At 36.6% G+C, this 13,856-nt stretch overlaps 1 protein-coding gene across 1 annotated transcript in view; it reads right to left on the minus strand.

The window, feature by feature from the left end:
• The window catches only part of LOC124622260 (centrosomal protein of 135 kDa), a 362,362-nt gene that overhangs the window by 289,516 nt on the left and 58,990 nt on the right, over positions 1-13,856 (minus strand). The window contains exons 5-6 of the mRNA XM_047147922.1: positions 11,096-11,273; positions 2,470-2,636 (exon numbers count right to left, since the gene is read on the minus strand). Coding sequence (XP_047003878.1) covers positions 2,470-2,636; positions 11,096-11,273 — 345 coding nt within the window. The remainder of the gene's footprint in view (positions 1-2,469; positions 2,637-11,095; positions 11,274-13,856) is intronic.

The following is a 13,856-nucleotide window of genomic DNA, read 5'->3' on the forward strand; positions in this document are numbered from 1 at the left end:
AAAGATTGATGAAACTAAGTGACTCAGTTTAAAAGCAATGAAGATGGCTACTCAACACCTGAAATCTAAATCTGCAATAAAAATACAGGTTGGGTCTGCAATCAACTGCCAAATTCCTTTACCTTTTTTGAATTATATATTTTATTACCAACAAGACGGTCTCCACTGCACAATCACAGAACTTTGTCAGCATACTTTTATTAAAATGTATCAAGGGCAGTGGATAGTATGCATGGGACTAATTGAGTTTCTTGCATGCTCCATAGATGTTATGATGTTCAATTTTTACTGTGGAACACTGTGTAACCTGAACACAATTTGTTGCGAGATTCAAGCTGAGTGTGCAGAAATCCGAATGGATGCTTTAGAGCGAGGTAGGAAATCTGCCATGATTCAATCAGGTATGTATTGAGGCTGAAGGCCAATAATTTAAGTACGACCTTATCTGCAGTTTGTAAAACTTACTTTAACCAGAGATTAGAGCTATAGATATGAAAACAAATTTTAAACATCCTGCAATTGTGTGTACATGTTTATTAGATGCACCTGTATTTGATAAGTAGGATTAGATCACATGAGGATAACAGGACAGAGTCACAAGTAACAATTCAACACACTAGCAAAAGTATTAATTGTTGAAGCCGAAGTCTTCAACCCCCTTACAGACTCATAATTATCCAATTCATAATGTCTGCCACCCAGCTTCAAGCACCTACTCTGGATACATTGCCTGATGAACACTGGTGAACTGTGGAAATGTCTTCTATTATTTTGTACGTGAATATTACATTTCGGTTCAAAAGAAGGGTAACATATGCAGAAGTATTTAATACAAGGAACGTTTTTCAAGCATTTTTTTGGCAAGACACAGAAGCAAGAGCATAATTATGTGAACAATTTCCTTTGCAGTGTTCACATATACAACACTTCTCTATTTATATGGGAACCAATTTTTCCACCCATTCCACTCTTGCATACTTCATGTATGACAATCACATCCATTTTTGATGCACAAGACATTTTTTGTTCTAGCTATCCATACTTTCTGGAATGATATACACCACATCACATCTCATCAGTGTTATAAATAGATGTAGACTGTCCAGTATTTCACCAGCCTCTTTAATTTCCCAAAACAACTATCTTTTATAGCTGTTCAGTTATTTTCCATCAGCACAGGTATCTTATTGGGCTTCTTACACCTGTAGCTCAATTTACAAACAATATGCAAAAGCGGTTGTTCCACTTATTTCTCAACTTTTCCAAAATAAAAATGCTTGCTATTGCAGAATACTGCTTTCCCACATCAAAGTGTACAATAATAAACTGCATAATGATGACTAACACAAAAGCAACATAATGAATGGCAACAAATTTTTGTTACTTATCCAACAAGTAAACTCAACGTAACCATGGTAACAATTACAAGTGAAATACAGGTCCGAGATTCTGCATCATAGTATATGTGATCATACAGACCATGACAACACACAAACAAAGTAAATGAAACATGTGACACAAGCACTTTGGGTATCTTTATGAGTCTAAAAACACAATAGCTGTGAAAGGCCATCAGAACTTGCATTTTCATTTTTCATCTTTTAGTTTTTCATCTTTTTCATGTGTTTGTCACAAAGCAAATTGCACAACAAAAAGACTACTTGTAAAAAATTATAATTGTCCAGTAAATAGAGAATCGCTATTTTTTAACTTGGGACAGGGAAGTGTTCTCAGAAATAATGTGCACTATCTGGGGTCCATGGAAGTACACAAGTACCAAAAAATTTCCCAAAAAGCATGTTGCCCCTCTTCTACCTAAATGGAATACTTAAACAAATGAAAGAAGATGCAATATACTGATGTTATTTACGCAATGAAGTCTCAAGAGGAGCTTATGGATAATATGCCATTCCAAACAACAAAACTGACCTATCGGTCTCTAAAAAGACATGAACGATAGCTACACATTGTATGCTATCATGGAATTTCCATTATTGTACATATTAAGAAAATGACCTACACTGCCTTTTAATATACCTAATTGGCACAGAAAGAAGTAAAATATGCAACTACTACACTAACAATCTACCTGAAGAAGTAAAAAAAAATTATTAAAACTTAGCAGTAGTGTTTCCAGATCAAAAACAATACAATCTGCAAATCGCTGGTCTTCATGCCTTGTTTGGGTGGCGTGCTCCAAATGTAAATTTCTATCTTTTATATGATCTTTGGAAGACACCATTAAAAACTAACAAAACAACTTTAACTTTGATTATGCTTTGAGAAATGGCTGTTGCTGGTTCACTAAACAAGATGATGGCATAAGTGTTAAGTCAGTTCAAGCAAAATGTTACACTAAGATCATTTTATTTGATTCCGCTGCTCAGTATTATGGTAACCACAACATAACAAAAATTTTCTAAAATACAGTTTATATACTAAAAAGTAAGTTTAGTGGTATAAAAGCACCTGTATCTTTGAAACTCTCCTTGAGTTCTCTTTCACTGTTGAGTTACATTCCTCTTCAACAGCCAATGCAATGTGGTCAATGTCTCGTAATTCCTGTTCAAGGTGTTTATTGCGTTCAGCCAGCTTCACAGCCCTTGTCATAGCTTCGTGTTGCTTACCCAAGGACTCTGCACATAGTCAGACTCTATAATTTGATTATAAAATTCCTATGGTAGTAATACCTACTGCAAGTACAAGTATATACTTCAAGAATCAAAAACCACCAACTATGACATATGCTACTATGCAAAAGTTCGTTCAGTTCACCATAAAATGCTGTAAAGCATAACTATCAGAATTCTACACAAATATAAAAGACAAAAACACTAGACATCATACCTTGATATAATCATTCAGAATCCTTTCAAATTAAAGTGATACAGCGCCAAAAGTGAATAAATTAGTTACATAATACTACTAGGACATGGTGCAGTCAACTGAAATCCTGGGAAAAGGGTTTAACATCTGAGTGATAACAAGGTCATTAGAGGAGGAGCACAAACTTGGATTATGGAAGGATAGGAACTGCTCAGGATGATGTTATCAAGGGGTACAAGCATGGAATATTAGATCCCTAAATTGGGTAGGAAGATTACAGAACTTAAGAACAAAAATTGATAGTAGGAATTAGTGATACACTGATGGGAAGAAAAGGACTTCTGATCCAGAGTTATCAAAACAAAGTTCAATAGGAGCAAAACATGAGTGAGCTTAATAACCCATAAGAGAATAGGATGGCAGGTGAGCTACTATGAACAGCATTGTGAACAAGTTATCACATCCAAGACAGATGCAGCCATCACCCACAACAGTAGTAAAAGTTTATATGCCTACTAGATCTGCAGAAGCCAAATAGCCAAATAATGTATGATAGGATAAAAGAAATATTCCCAGTAATTAAGTGAGATGTTTAATTTTTGGAGTGGATTGAAATCGACACAAGGAAAAGGAAGAGAAGGAAAAATAGTACACACACATGTACTGAGCAAAAGGAATGAAATAGGAAACTGCTAGATACAATTTTGTACAGAGTGCAATTTTAAATTGCGAACACCTGGTTTAAGAATTTAGAAAGCAGATTTTAAAATATAAAACATTCTCAGGGCAGATGTGTGCTCTTGACCACAATTTATAAGATTATGAACTACAAAGTAAATCTGAAGAAACTGCAGAAAGGTAGGCATTAACAAAAGAGGGTCTGAAAAACTTTAAAAGAACTGGAAGGTGTTGATAATTTTACGGGGAGCACTAGGAAACAACTAACAGAAACAGGGAAAAGGCTTACAACAGAAGATGAATGGGTAGCTGTGATAAATTATATAGTGCAGGTAGTGGCATATCAAATAGGCAAAATAACAAGGCCTAGTAGAAATTCTTCAATAACACAGGAGATATCGAATTTGGCTTACAACAGGAGAAAACATAAAAATGCAGCTCATGAAGCAGGCAAAGGAGAATAAAGATGTCTTAAAAATGAGGTTGACACAAACTATAGAAGTGCAAAGCACGAATGGCTGTAGGAGAAATGCTAAGCAGGAATGGCCTGAGGAGAAATGCGAAGCTATAGAAGCATGCATTACTATGGGAAAAAAACAGGTGCCACTTACAGAAAAACTGAAGCAACCTTTGGATAAAAGAGAAGGTGCTGTGTGACTCTCAAGAGTTCAGAAGGTAAGTTATTACTAAGCAAAGAAAGAAAGGTCAAAAGGAATATGCAGGGTGTTTCAGGCCACATAGTAAATATTTTAGGAGATGGTAGTATACACTAATTTTAATAAAACATTCCACATAACACATGTTCAATTTTTATTGGTTACAGAAATAAAGCTGTTAAAAGTAACCCAAACAAATACTCAGAGGATGTTAAGAAAAGGCAAATGATTATGTTCAAAAATTTGACTTTCAAAAATTTCTCCTTTGACCTCAGTGCACTTTCTAATTCTCATGAGAACACCACATGTAGCTCTTCTGAGGTCATCTTGATATTCTTTTATAGAGCCAATACTGTTCATAATATAAACGATCCTTTTGCCTCTTTCATTTACACTCTCTTTTTCAGGTTCATCTTTCAAATAATATTCACAGGAAAAAAATCTAAAGAGCTTCATTCTGGGGACCTCGGTGGCCAAGAAAAACGCCCATTTCTGCCGATGCATCTTCCATGGACTGTAGGAGTATGTGTCACCTGACAATTAGAATGTGCAAAGACCTCAAGCTGTTACCTCAAAATGCGTGCCGAGGAGTAGTGACTGTCTATTTGGGGGTACCACGCCAAAACGGATTGGCCATCAAACCACGAGGTCACTGATAGGATAGTTGGAGCGAGTCCTCATTCACAACAGGTGGTATCATGTTGATTTCTGACACAGTCAAAAGACCACAGTTATCAGCCAGTAGCAGTTAGGCTCTGGTAATCTCTTCAGACTGCTCTAAAAGCTTCAATAATGATATATGGCCCCAGGAACTTTTCCTCCTTGGCCATCTCATGGGAGAAAAGCAATATCCAGTGAACTGTAGAAACTTACTCCCCTCAGCTCCCAATCAGCACCCAGACTGATGAAGTAACCTTTCTATCTCTAAGGTGATGTTCTTTGTGGAGAATATTGAAATACTGAAGATACATTTGGAGAAATCCCTTCCCTCAGTAAATTATGAAATGGTTCTGTCTTAATTCAAAAATTAATTCTACCCACTACAAAGTGTTACATTTATTTACAAAATTTTGTGATGCACCCATTACCATAACACCCCATAAGATCCTGAGCATGGCACAGGGTTTAATTTATCACCAGAATGTAATGCTGTGGACAGATAAGGAATTATATGAAACCTGGGGAAGCAAGGCACCCACTTCATACATCATGTACATCAAGGCCCACTGACTAGGATGGCATTGGAGCATTCATAGTTTCAAGAGGTGATTCACTTCCTGAGAAACTAAAAATCATGGTCTGCCATGGTGGTGAATGCCGTATTTCCCACTACTGCTGCACTGCCTTAAATGATCCCCATTGTATGAACAAGGCAGTTTATAGGGATTGTGGTCAGCTGATCCATCCAAACTCACCATGTGATCAACCACATTTCTGCCTAAACTGTGAAGACAACCAGCTTCCCTGATCCCCAAAGTGTGGAGCTCTAATGAATCGATGTAAAATCCAGGAGCTGAAGGTCCTCAATTCCTCTCATATTTTGAGGTTCATAAAACGTACGATCATTTATATCCCGTCCAAATGGTGTCAAAAATTCACCAACTCTAACATTCACTCACTGCCGACCTCTGGTAGTCACGCAAGTAAATTATCCCATTAGCTAGACTTCCTGTAATCTTGCTTCACCATCTTTGGGGACCTCTATTCGTCACACCCAGCTAGAAAAGCTGCACCCCTCTGTCATCTATTACCAAAAACCTGCACAGAAGTAACCTGACACCAGCCAGTGGCTGAAGGAATAACTGACTGCAGGTAACAGGGCTTCATGCTTCTCTTCAATGGCTAACCCCCACCCAGGCAGCTTCGAGTTCTCACTGGAGTCCCAACTCTCTAAAGTAGTCAAAGAGAGAGAGAGAGAGAGAGAGAGAGAGAGAGAGAGAGAGAGAGAGAGAATAAATTGCAGGAGGAGGCTACTCCAGTTATCCTGGAGGTGCCAGATTTCCCCATGTCACCGAAATCCGAACCCGTGTGTGTCAATGTCATTCCAGTGAGAGAGGGTGATCCTGCTGCTTGATATGTACTCCTGGCACTTCTACACCTTACCAGGACATCTTCGCTGTGACAATACAATGGAAATGCTATGAGTATTACTGTCACAACAACCAGAAATGCAACAACAAATATTCTCGTCCAGTGTGGTCAGTGTTGCTCTCCAAAATACGCATCTCACTAGTGAATATTCTTCATATCTTTGAGGTTACTAATCATTCTGTTACAAACATGCTGACATCAAAAGAACATCTGGAGGGATGTGCTTCTTCCAAGTGCGGGCCACTCCATAATCTACTGCGCCACCAAAGATCAACAGTTGCTCCACATCTCCTCCTTAATGGTGGCACTTCACTGATGCATTGTTTCTTGCTGACCACTTCACAGTACACTTTCGATTAGTGTTAGTGTATTATTCTTACCTGACTACCTTGTGAATAAATTAGTGAGAAGTTGCAGGCATGTCCCCATCCTTTTTTAACCCCTGTAAGCCTGAATCATATAATGAACTTTTCCCTGACTAGGAATTTCTTAAGGCACACAATGGCCCAAGGCCCTGATTCAGTTTAGAATCAGATGATTCAACATCTGAATGTGACTATCTACTCAGAGTCTACAACTGTATTTGGCTTGGTGTTTTTCCTACACAGTACAGAGATAGTGCCATTTTAATCCTTAATCATGGAAAAAACTCAGTGCCCATCTGCAGCTATTGATAGATAACCTCACCTACGTGTTCTACAAAATGTGGAGACTGTGATGCCTTTATAAAATTTCAGTTGTCTCTCTTTCCTTGTTTTACCCTTAAGTGCTGTTATTGTGGCACATAATTGCTTTTAAGTATTAGTTTTTTTTCTGTATATAAACATCTTGTTCATATGATACCTCACTTACCTGTTCTATTGGTTTATTATGAAGGGCTATTTTTGCTCGTACTGGCTAAATACCTAAATAGACCATCATTTTAGTTTTGTTTATAGATACTATCAGATTGTAGCTTCTGCTTATTTAATTTAGTTTATGTAATGCCTCTTGTAATTCATCTTCACTGTCTTGTATGGTAATTTGGTCATTCACAAACAACATAGTATGTTTATTTCTTCCAATATTTGTGCCTGATGGTGTTCTACCTCTTTTACACTGTCTGATCACATCATCTATATAGAAATTGAATAATGTTGGTGAAAGGTGGAAAGTTACAATCTTGTTTTACTCCTTCATTTGTTTGTATTCCAGGTGTTGTCTCTTTACCCTGATTAAATTCTTGTATTATCTGTTTCAGTGTAAAAACCCTGTTTGTGCATGATCTTCCCTTTCAGGAACACTGTTACAATTACATCCAAGCTATTTCGAAGGCTTTCATTTACAAGCATAATTTTGCCATAGATTTTACGAGCACTGTTCAGAATACTTATTCCCCCGCAGTGAAGTGACAGTTGCTATTTCCCATTCCTCCAGTAACCTATATTTTACCCAGCCCATGTTAAAAAGCTGTAGCATTCTTAATTATAAGAAAATTCCTCCACGTTTAATCAGTTCAGAATTTATTTCACTGAATCCTGGTGATTTTCACATTTTAGAACGGTGTTCAATTCCAACAGATGTATAAAAGCTATTCCTTACAGTTCTTTTATCATCTGCTACTTTGATTTGTGCATTGTACCACAGTCCTATATAATGTGCAATCCAAACGGACGTCTCTCTTAAATTTAGGTTTATGGTATCTCTCACTTTTTGGTTAAGTATTTCATTAGCTTGTGTGCTATTTCTTGTCTCACATGACTATCGTGCTCAACTCTGCTTATAAACATGTCCCACAATATCCTTTGTGCTGAGCTTATCATCACTTTTGCTTGATTTCTTTTCCAATGTGATTGCTCTTAAACTTCTAATGGTTTCATCTGTAAGCATTCATTACATGCTTTCTGGTTATTGCGTCTGGTTTTTTGTATGTCTTTGTTACAAATTTTTAAATCTCTTTTCTGATTTGTTCTATGTTTTTCACCTAGCACTACACTTGCTATCTGCTTTTACAGCATTTTTAATATCAAACTATTCTCAGTTTGTGTATTTACTAGTAGTAGGTATTTCACTTACCAGCTGTGATATAAATTACAGAAGATCTCTTCTTATTACACATGTAACTTTTAAAATTTTTGTTTAAATTGTTTTAATTTTTATTTTTATTGCTTACTAGCTGTTTCTAATAAGTGTTGCTATGGCTCAGTCTGGTTAAATGGAAAAGAAAGAAAAGAGAAAGCACATGTTTCTAATGTGTATGGAAATTGGATGTATGTCCCAATCCCTCCCTCCTCCCCCCTCCCCTCCCCAAGTTCTGTCCATCACCAACTTGCCCCTCCTCTCTCTGTCCTTCTCCTATCTGACACTTTATGTCCATTTCTTCCCACCCCTCTAACCACATCCTCTTCACCCCCTCTCCCTGACTTTCAGCCTTGTAGATTGTTACAGCAAATTCAGAATCTGTAGTGGTATTCTAATCATAATGCAATAAGCCATAAATACAAGTTTCCTGTTTGCTAACAACATTTCACTATTTTTTATATATGTTCATTAGAGTACTGTTAAGAATTTGAAGTAAATTTGTCACGAACTTTCCAAGACTTTTGGTAATAATAGTTCCTCTTTATATATTAAATATTTATTTATGTATTATACATATTTAAAAGATAGCATATAAAAACAAATGTGTTCTCAAACAATGTTGTGCCAAAATTCTGAAGCAATCGGTGAAGAATGTTCAGAAATTTAAGATATTGAACAAATAAACATTTACATTTAAGATTTCCCTGACAATTATTAAATATAGTTTTATACACTGTGTACGGCACTCTAGTAGGTATAGAAAACCACATGTGTATTCAAATTCTAAGTTGTGTCATGTTTTCAAAGCTATCAGTGAAGAACATCCGGAGATTTAAGATTTTAAACAAATGAACAGGAAGTTTTTGTTAACAATGTATGCCCTTTACATATTTGTACACCATATGGCACTCCAGTGGGTGCATAAGAAAACCCACTTATTCAAATGCAATGTTGTGTCAAAATTTCAAAGAAATCGGAGAAGTAGTTCCAGCAAATTATGATTTTGAACAAATGAACACTTACATTTTTATTTATATAGAGTGTTTCCTTTTTCCATCTTGACCATAGCCAGAATTTTGGTTTTACAATCAAGTGGTCTGTATTTGTATTTCTAGCCCTATATACTTGAGCTTCTATTATTCTTTGAGCTAACTTTTGGTTAATTATCATCTAATCTATTACTGCATGGTAGCCTCGTCAAGACCACATAAATTTGTGAATTTAAATTTCTGTTAGATGTTATCAAATTTCTCTTTTTCAGAAAAGCTTTTATTGCTATAGCAAATCTTCACATTGTATCCTCTCTACTTTCGCCATCATCAGTTATTTTGCTGCTCAAATAGCAAAACTTATCTGTTACTTTTGGTCTCTCATTTTCTAATCTAATTCCCTCATCATTACCTGATTTAATTTGACTACATTACATTAACCTTTTTTTTTACTTTTGTTTATGTTCATACAGCAACTACACCTTGATAATTCCATACTGACATCCTCACAGTCCAAAAGGAATTGACAGCGAGAAACTATCAGGAACTAAATTTGGAATGAACTGTGTGAACGATGCTGTATAGAACCAAGTGTCAGTTCATCTACTTCTTCAATTATCATGTAAACAGTGACAAGTGCGCCTAATAAATTTCCTAATTATATTGTAGCCCTTTATGCTAGTTACAAAAAGTCAGAATGAGAACTCTGGAATTTTTGTGCTCTTTCAACTCAACACATAATTGCATCAAAAATCTGAAGTCTGGGCCGTGTGAGCAGTGCTTGGAAGCATAAGACTTTCAGATTCACTCAAGAAACAAATCAGCTATGGAAACCTATTTTTCCTGCTACTTTAGTAGATAGAGACTTGGCAGCACCATGGGACATGTTTAGCAGCTCCATTATCTTTTTCTGATTTCTTGGCATGTTGCTGAATCAGCCTACTAAATTTACTTGATATTTGCATGACCATTCAATTAAATGTGCCAAATAATTCACACATATGATATGGCACTGAGTTTGTGAACTGAATTTCTCAACATCTGGAAGGTTTTTTCATCCAGAAGTTACAACTGTGTTATCTTTTATGCTATGGGTTGTCTGCCTTAATCATCATTTGAGTGATGAGAGAGTACTTTACAGCTGTAACATGAGACTTGATATTGGTACAGTGCTTGTCTTTTAGTGCCAAGTCTACTGTAACAGACACCTCAAAACCTGCTAGGGAAAGATAACATTTTGAGTTAGTTTTTTTTATTTATTTTTATTTTTATTCAATTGTGCTGCAAACGACCAGGATGAAATTCAGACACAAAATCATAAGGAGACATCCAGATTCCAACAGCTGCTGTCGACACGACTGAATGTGAGCTTTCGGTTACCAACTTTCTGTTTGACTATGATGAAATTCATTCATTATTAGTATATTATTATAATCATTATTTCTTGCAGATGATAGAGTCATCTCACATAATGGTGTAACAGCAGAAGATGCTCCCACTGAATTTCTAGGTTGCAATCAGTTTTATTGTATCTGTCCAGTAGCAACCTTCTTTGGCAGTTCACCATCACCTCTGTTGCTACAAGATTATCATAGCCATGAAATATAAAAGATTTCATTGTCATGTGATCTTACCATTTAGGCTGTAATATTGTCTTCAGTCTTTCACTACAGAAGGCAGCACAAAGTGTTATGGAAGGATGGAGGGGGGAGTCAAATTTGGAAATGTGGCAACACATTATTATTGTGCATTTTCAAGAAATGGAACCATGATAACATATACCTAACAACATACCTTTAAGTCGTTCCTCCAGTTCTTTATTAGCTGTCTCCAGATCCTGGAGCTCAACGGATAATTTTGAAATCCGCAGTTCAGCTTCACGAGAAGCACCATCATTTCTTAAAGCTTTCAGTGACCGACCACCATCCAACATCTGTGAGAGTCGTTCAATTTCCTTTCCTCGGTTGGCTAACTGTATCACAATAATGTATCTGTTAGGAACAAAATTGTCTCACATTTTTAAGGTAATATACATCATGCAATTACAGCAGGGCACAAGAGTGGTGGAAAGGGAAAAAATGAAAGGACACACTGTACACAATACAGTATATTAGGTTTCCACAGGATGCTAGAAACAGAAATAACAATCCTGTTTGTGTGACCTACCAAGTGAAAGCTGTTTCATGCTAATGCACCAAGCCACACTTGCTTTGTGATCAATGATTACCTGACCTGGAATGGCACTGAATGCTTCCCAAATCCCCTTACAGCCCCAATATGGCTCCAGTGGATTTCTTCCTGATCTCTCAGGTGTAGACATCCCTCAAAGGACAATGCTAAGAGACTGTAGCAGAGGTTAAAGCAACTTTGATTCACTGCTTGAAAGTTTTTCCAGAATGGGACTTCCACTGTGACTTCCAAGCATGAAAAATTCATTAGCAAAAGTGTGTTAGTGCCCGAGGGTCTCAGTTTAATTGTCTGTAGCAACACATTTAACACAGTTTCTTGACTTTGGACTCATTACTTTTTATACACAGCTTGTACTATAGGTATTCCATCTTATATCCTTTTCTAAGGTGCGAGTTTTTTGCTATGCACATACCATATGTGCACACTACGAAGACTCACAGCAAGCTGATGATGGGATTAATTGAATCAATAGAATCTACATGATATCCAGTACTATTAATTTATTTGTCATCACTGCTAACACAAAATAACAGACAACACTGTTTAGTGCAATTATGTTTATGAGAGCAGAAGCGATACACCAGGTGATTAGAAGGAAGGTCAGCATTGGCCATAATATTGATGGTTTATTGATAGCAAAATAGATTTTCAACCACATAGTGATCATCTTCAGTGCTGTGGTGTACAAATTAAACTCATAAACAATGGTATCGAGTTATTATCAGTAACCAAAGCTAAGAAACGATCACAATAACTCACTAATGGAGTTATTGTGATCGTTTCTTAGCTATGGTTACTGATAATAACTTGACACCAATGCCTATGAGTTTAATTTGTACACCACAGCACTGAAGATGATCACTATGTGATTGAAAATTGATTTTGCTATCAATAAACCATCAATATTACAGCCAATGCTGACCTCCCTTCTAATTTCACGTATATGGTCGTTGTGCACACAGCACACCATGGAGTCGCCAATCACTGAGTGATTGTTGTATGTAACCGATGTTGGTATCATCTCATACTTTGACATTTTAGACCCATTAAACGCAGTGCTATCTTATGTCGAAAGTTAATAGTGATGAGAAAGGAATCGATACCAATCACTGGCATTCAAAGATTAAATAAGATTTCGAGTACTTTCTGTAGTCAAATCAGGAGGCATGACGAGACTTACCCCAGAGACTGTCCTGGCTCTCATAAGCCGGCATAAATGGCCATACAAACCATAAAAGACAACTGATTATGTCTTTGAAAAAACCATCTAGAAGATCATTATAAATAATTTGCAACAATTTTTAGATTTTTTAAACCTAGAAAAATTAAACAGTTCATTTAAAACTGGCAACATCACACATACTGTGAACTAGAAGCAATAAAAAACAAGTGTGTTAATGTTTCAGTAAATACATCTTACCTAACAGTCAACTGTCATAATAAACGTCCTAGCTTCCTACTTTTCCACATTTTAAGAGTATTTTTAGTTATTATTTTGACTCTCTGGAACTATTGTTTTCAATGGGCTGGGTGAAAAAAAAATGGTTCAAATGGCTCTGAGCACTATGGGACTTAACATCTGTGGTCATCAGTCCCCTAGAACTTAGAACTACTTAAACCTAACTAACCTAAGGACATCGCACACATCCATGCCCGAGGCAGGATTCGAACCTGCGACCGTAGCAGTCGCGCGGTTCCGGATTGAGCACCTGGAAACGCTAGACCACTGCGGCCTGCGTGCTGGGTGAAATGTTGACTGTTGTGTATTATTGCTTTCAAACAAATTTTACTGTCACATACTGTTGTTTAAATAGTTTGTTGAAATCTGCCTATTGAACATTCCCATATGCACTTATTTCCATGTTTAATCCCAGCTGCTAGAAGCACTGCAGTTATGACCTGGTCGGTAGGAATTTGAAACTGAAATTACTATTTCTATAGTGCAACTGTAATGACCGATATCAGTGTAACAAGCATTACATGCTACTAGGTCATGACTGGCAGTGGTTTCTTTTAACTATAATAAGTGCCCCCACTCCTTTCCTCCCAAAGTTTGAAGATTTGTATTTATTGAGCTATTTTTACATTTACGGTTAAGTGAAATTCAGAACTCTAATAACAATCCCACAAAGCAGTCAGATGCAACTCTCAAAAATTCTTGAAAAAAAAAAATCAACTTTGAAATTTTTCACATATTTTCAGTACCATAAAGAATGTTAATTTTTCACTCCACAGATTAACAATGAGGTCTGGTGGGCTGAACAACCTGGAAGTGGTTTTTAGGCATTTTTCCAGATCCTGCTTCCATTACATGATAAGCTAACATTTGGAAAACATTCACACACTTTCACACAGGATAAAACTG

The sequence above is a fragment of the Schistocerca americana genome, chromosome 7, assembly GCF_021461395.2.
Source record: "Schistocerca americana isolate TAMUIC-IGC-003095 chromosome 7, iqSchAmer2.1, whole genome shotgun sequence".
NCBI classification, from domain to species: Eukaryota; Metazoa; Arthropoda; class Insecta; order Orthoptera; family Acrididae; genus Schistocerca; species Schistocerca americana.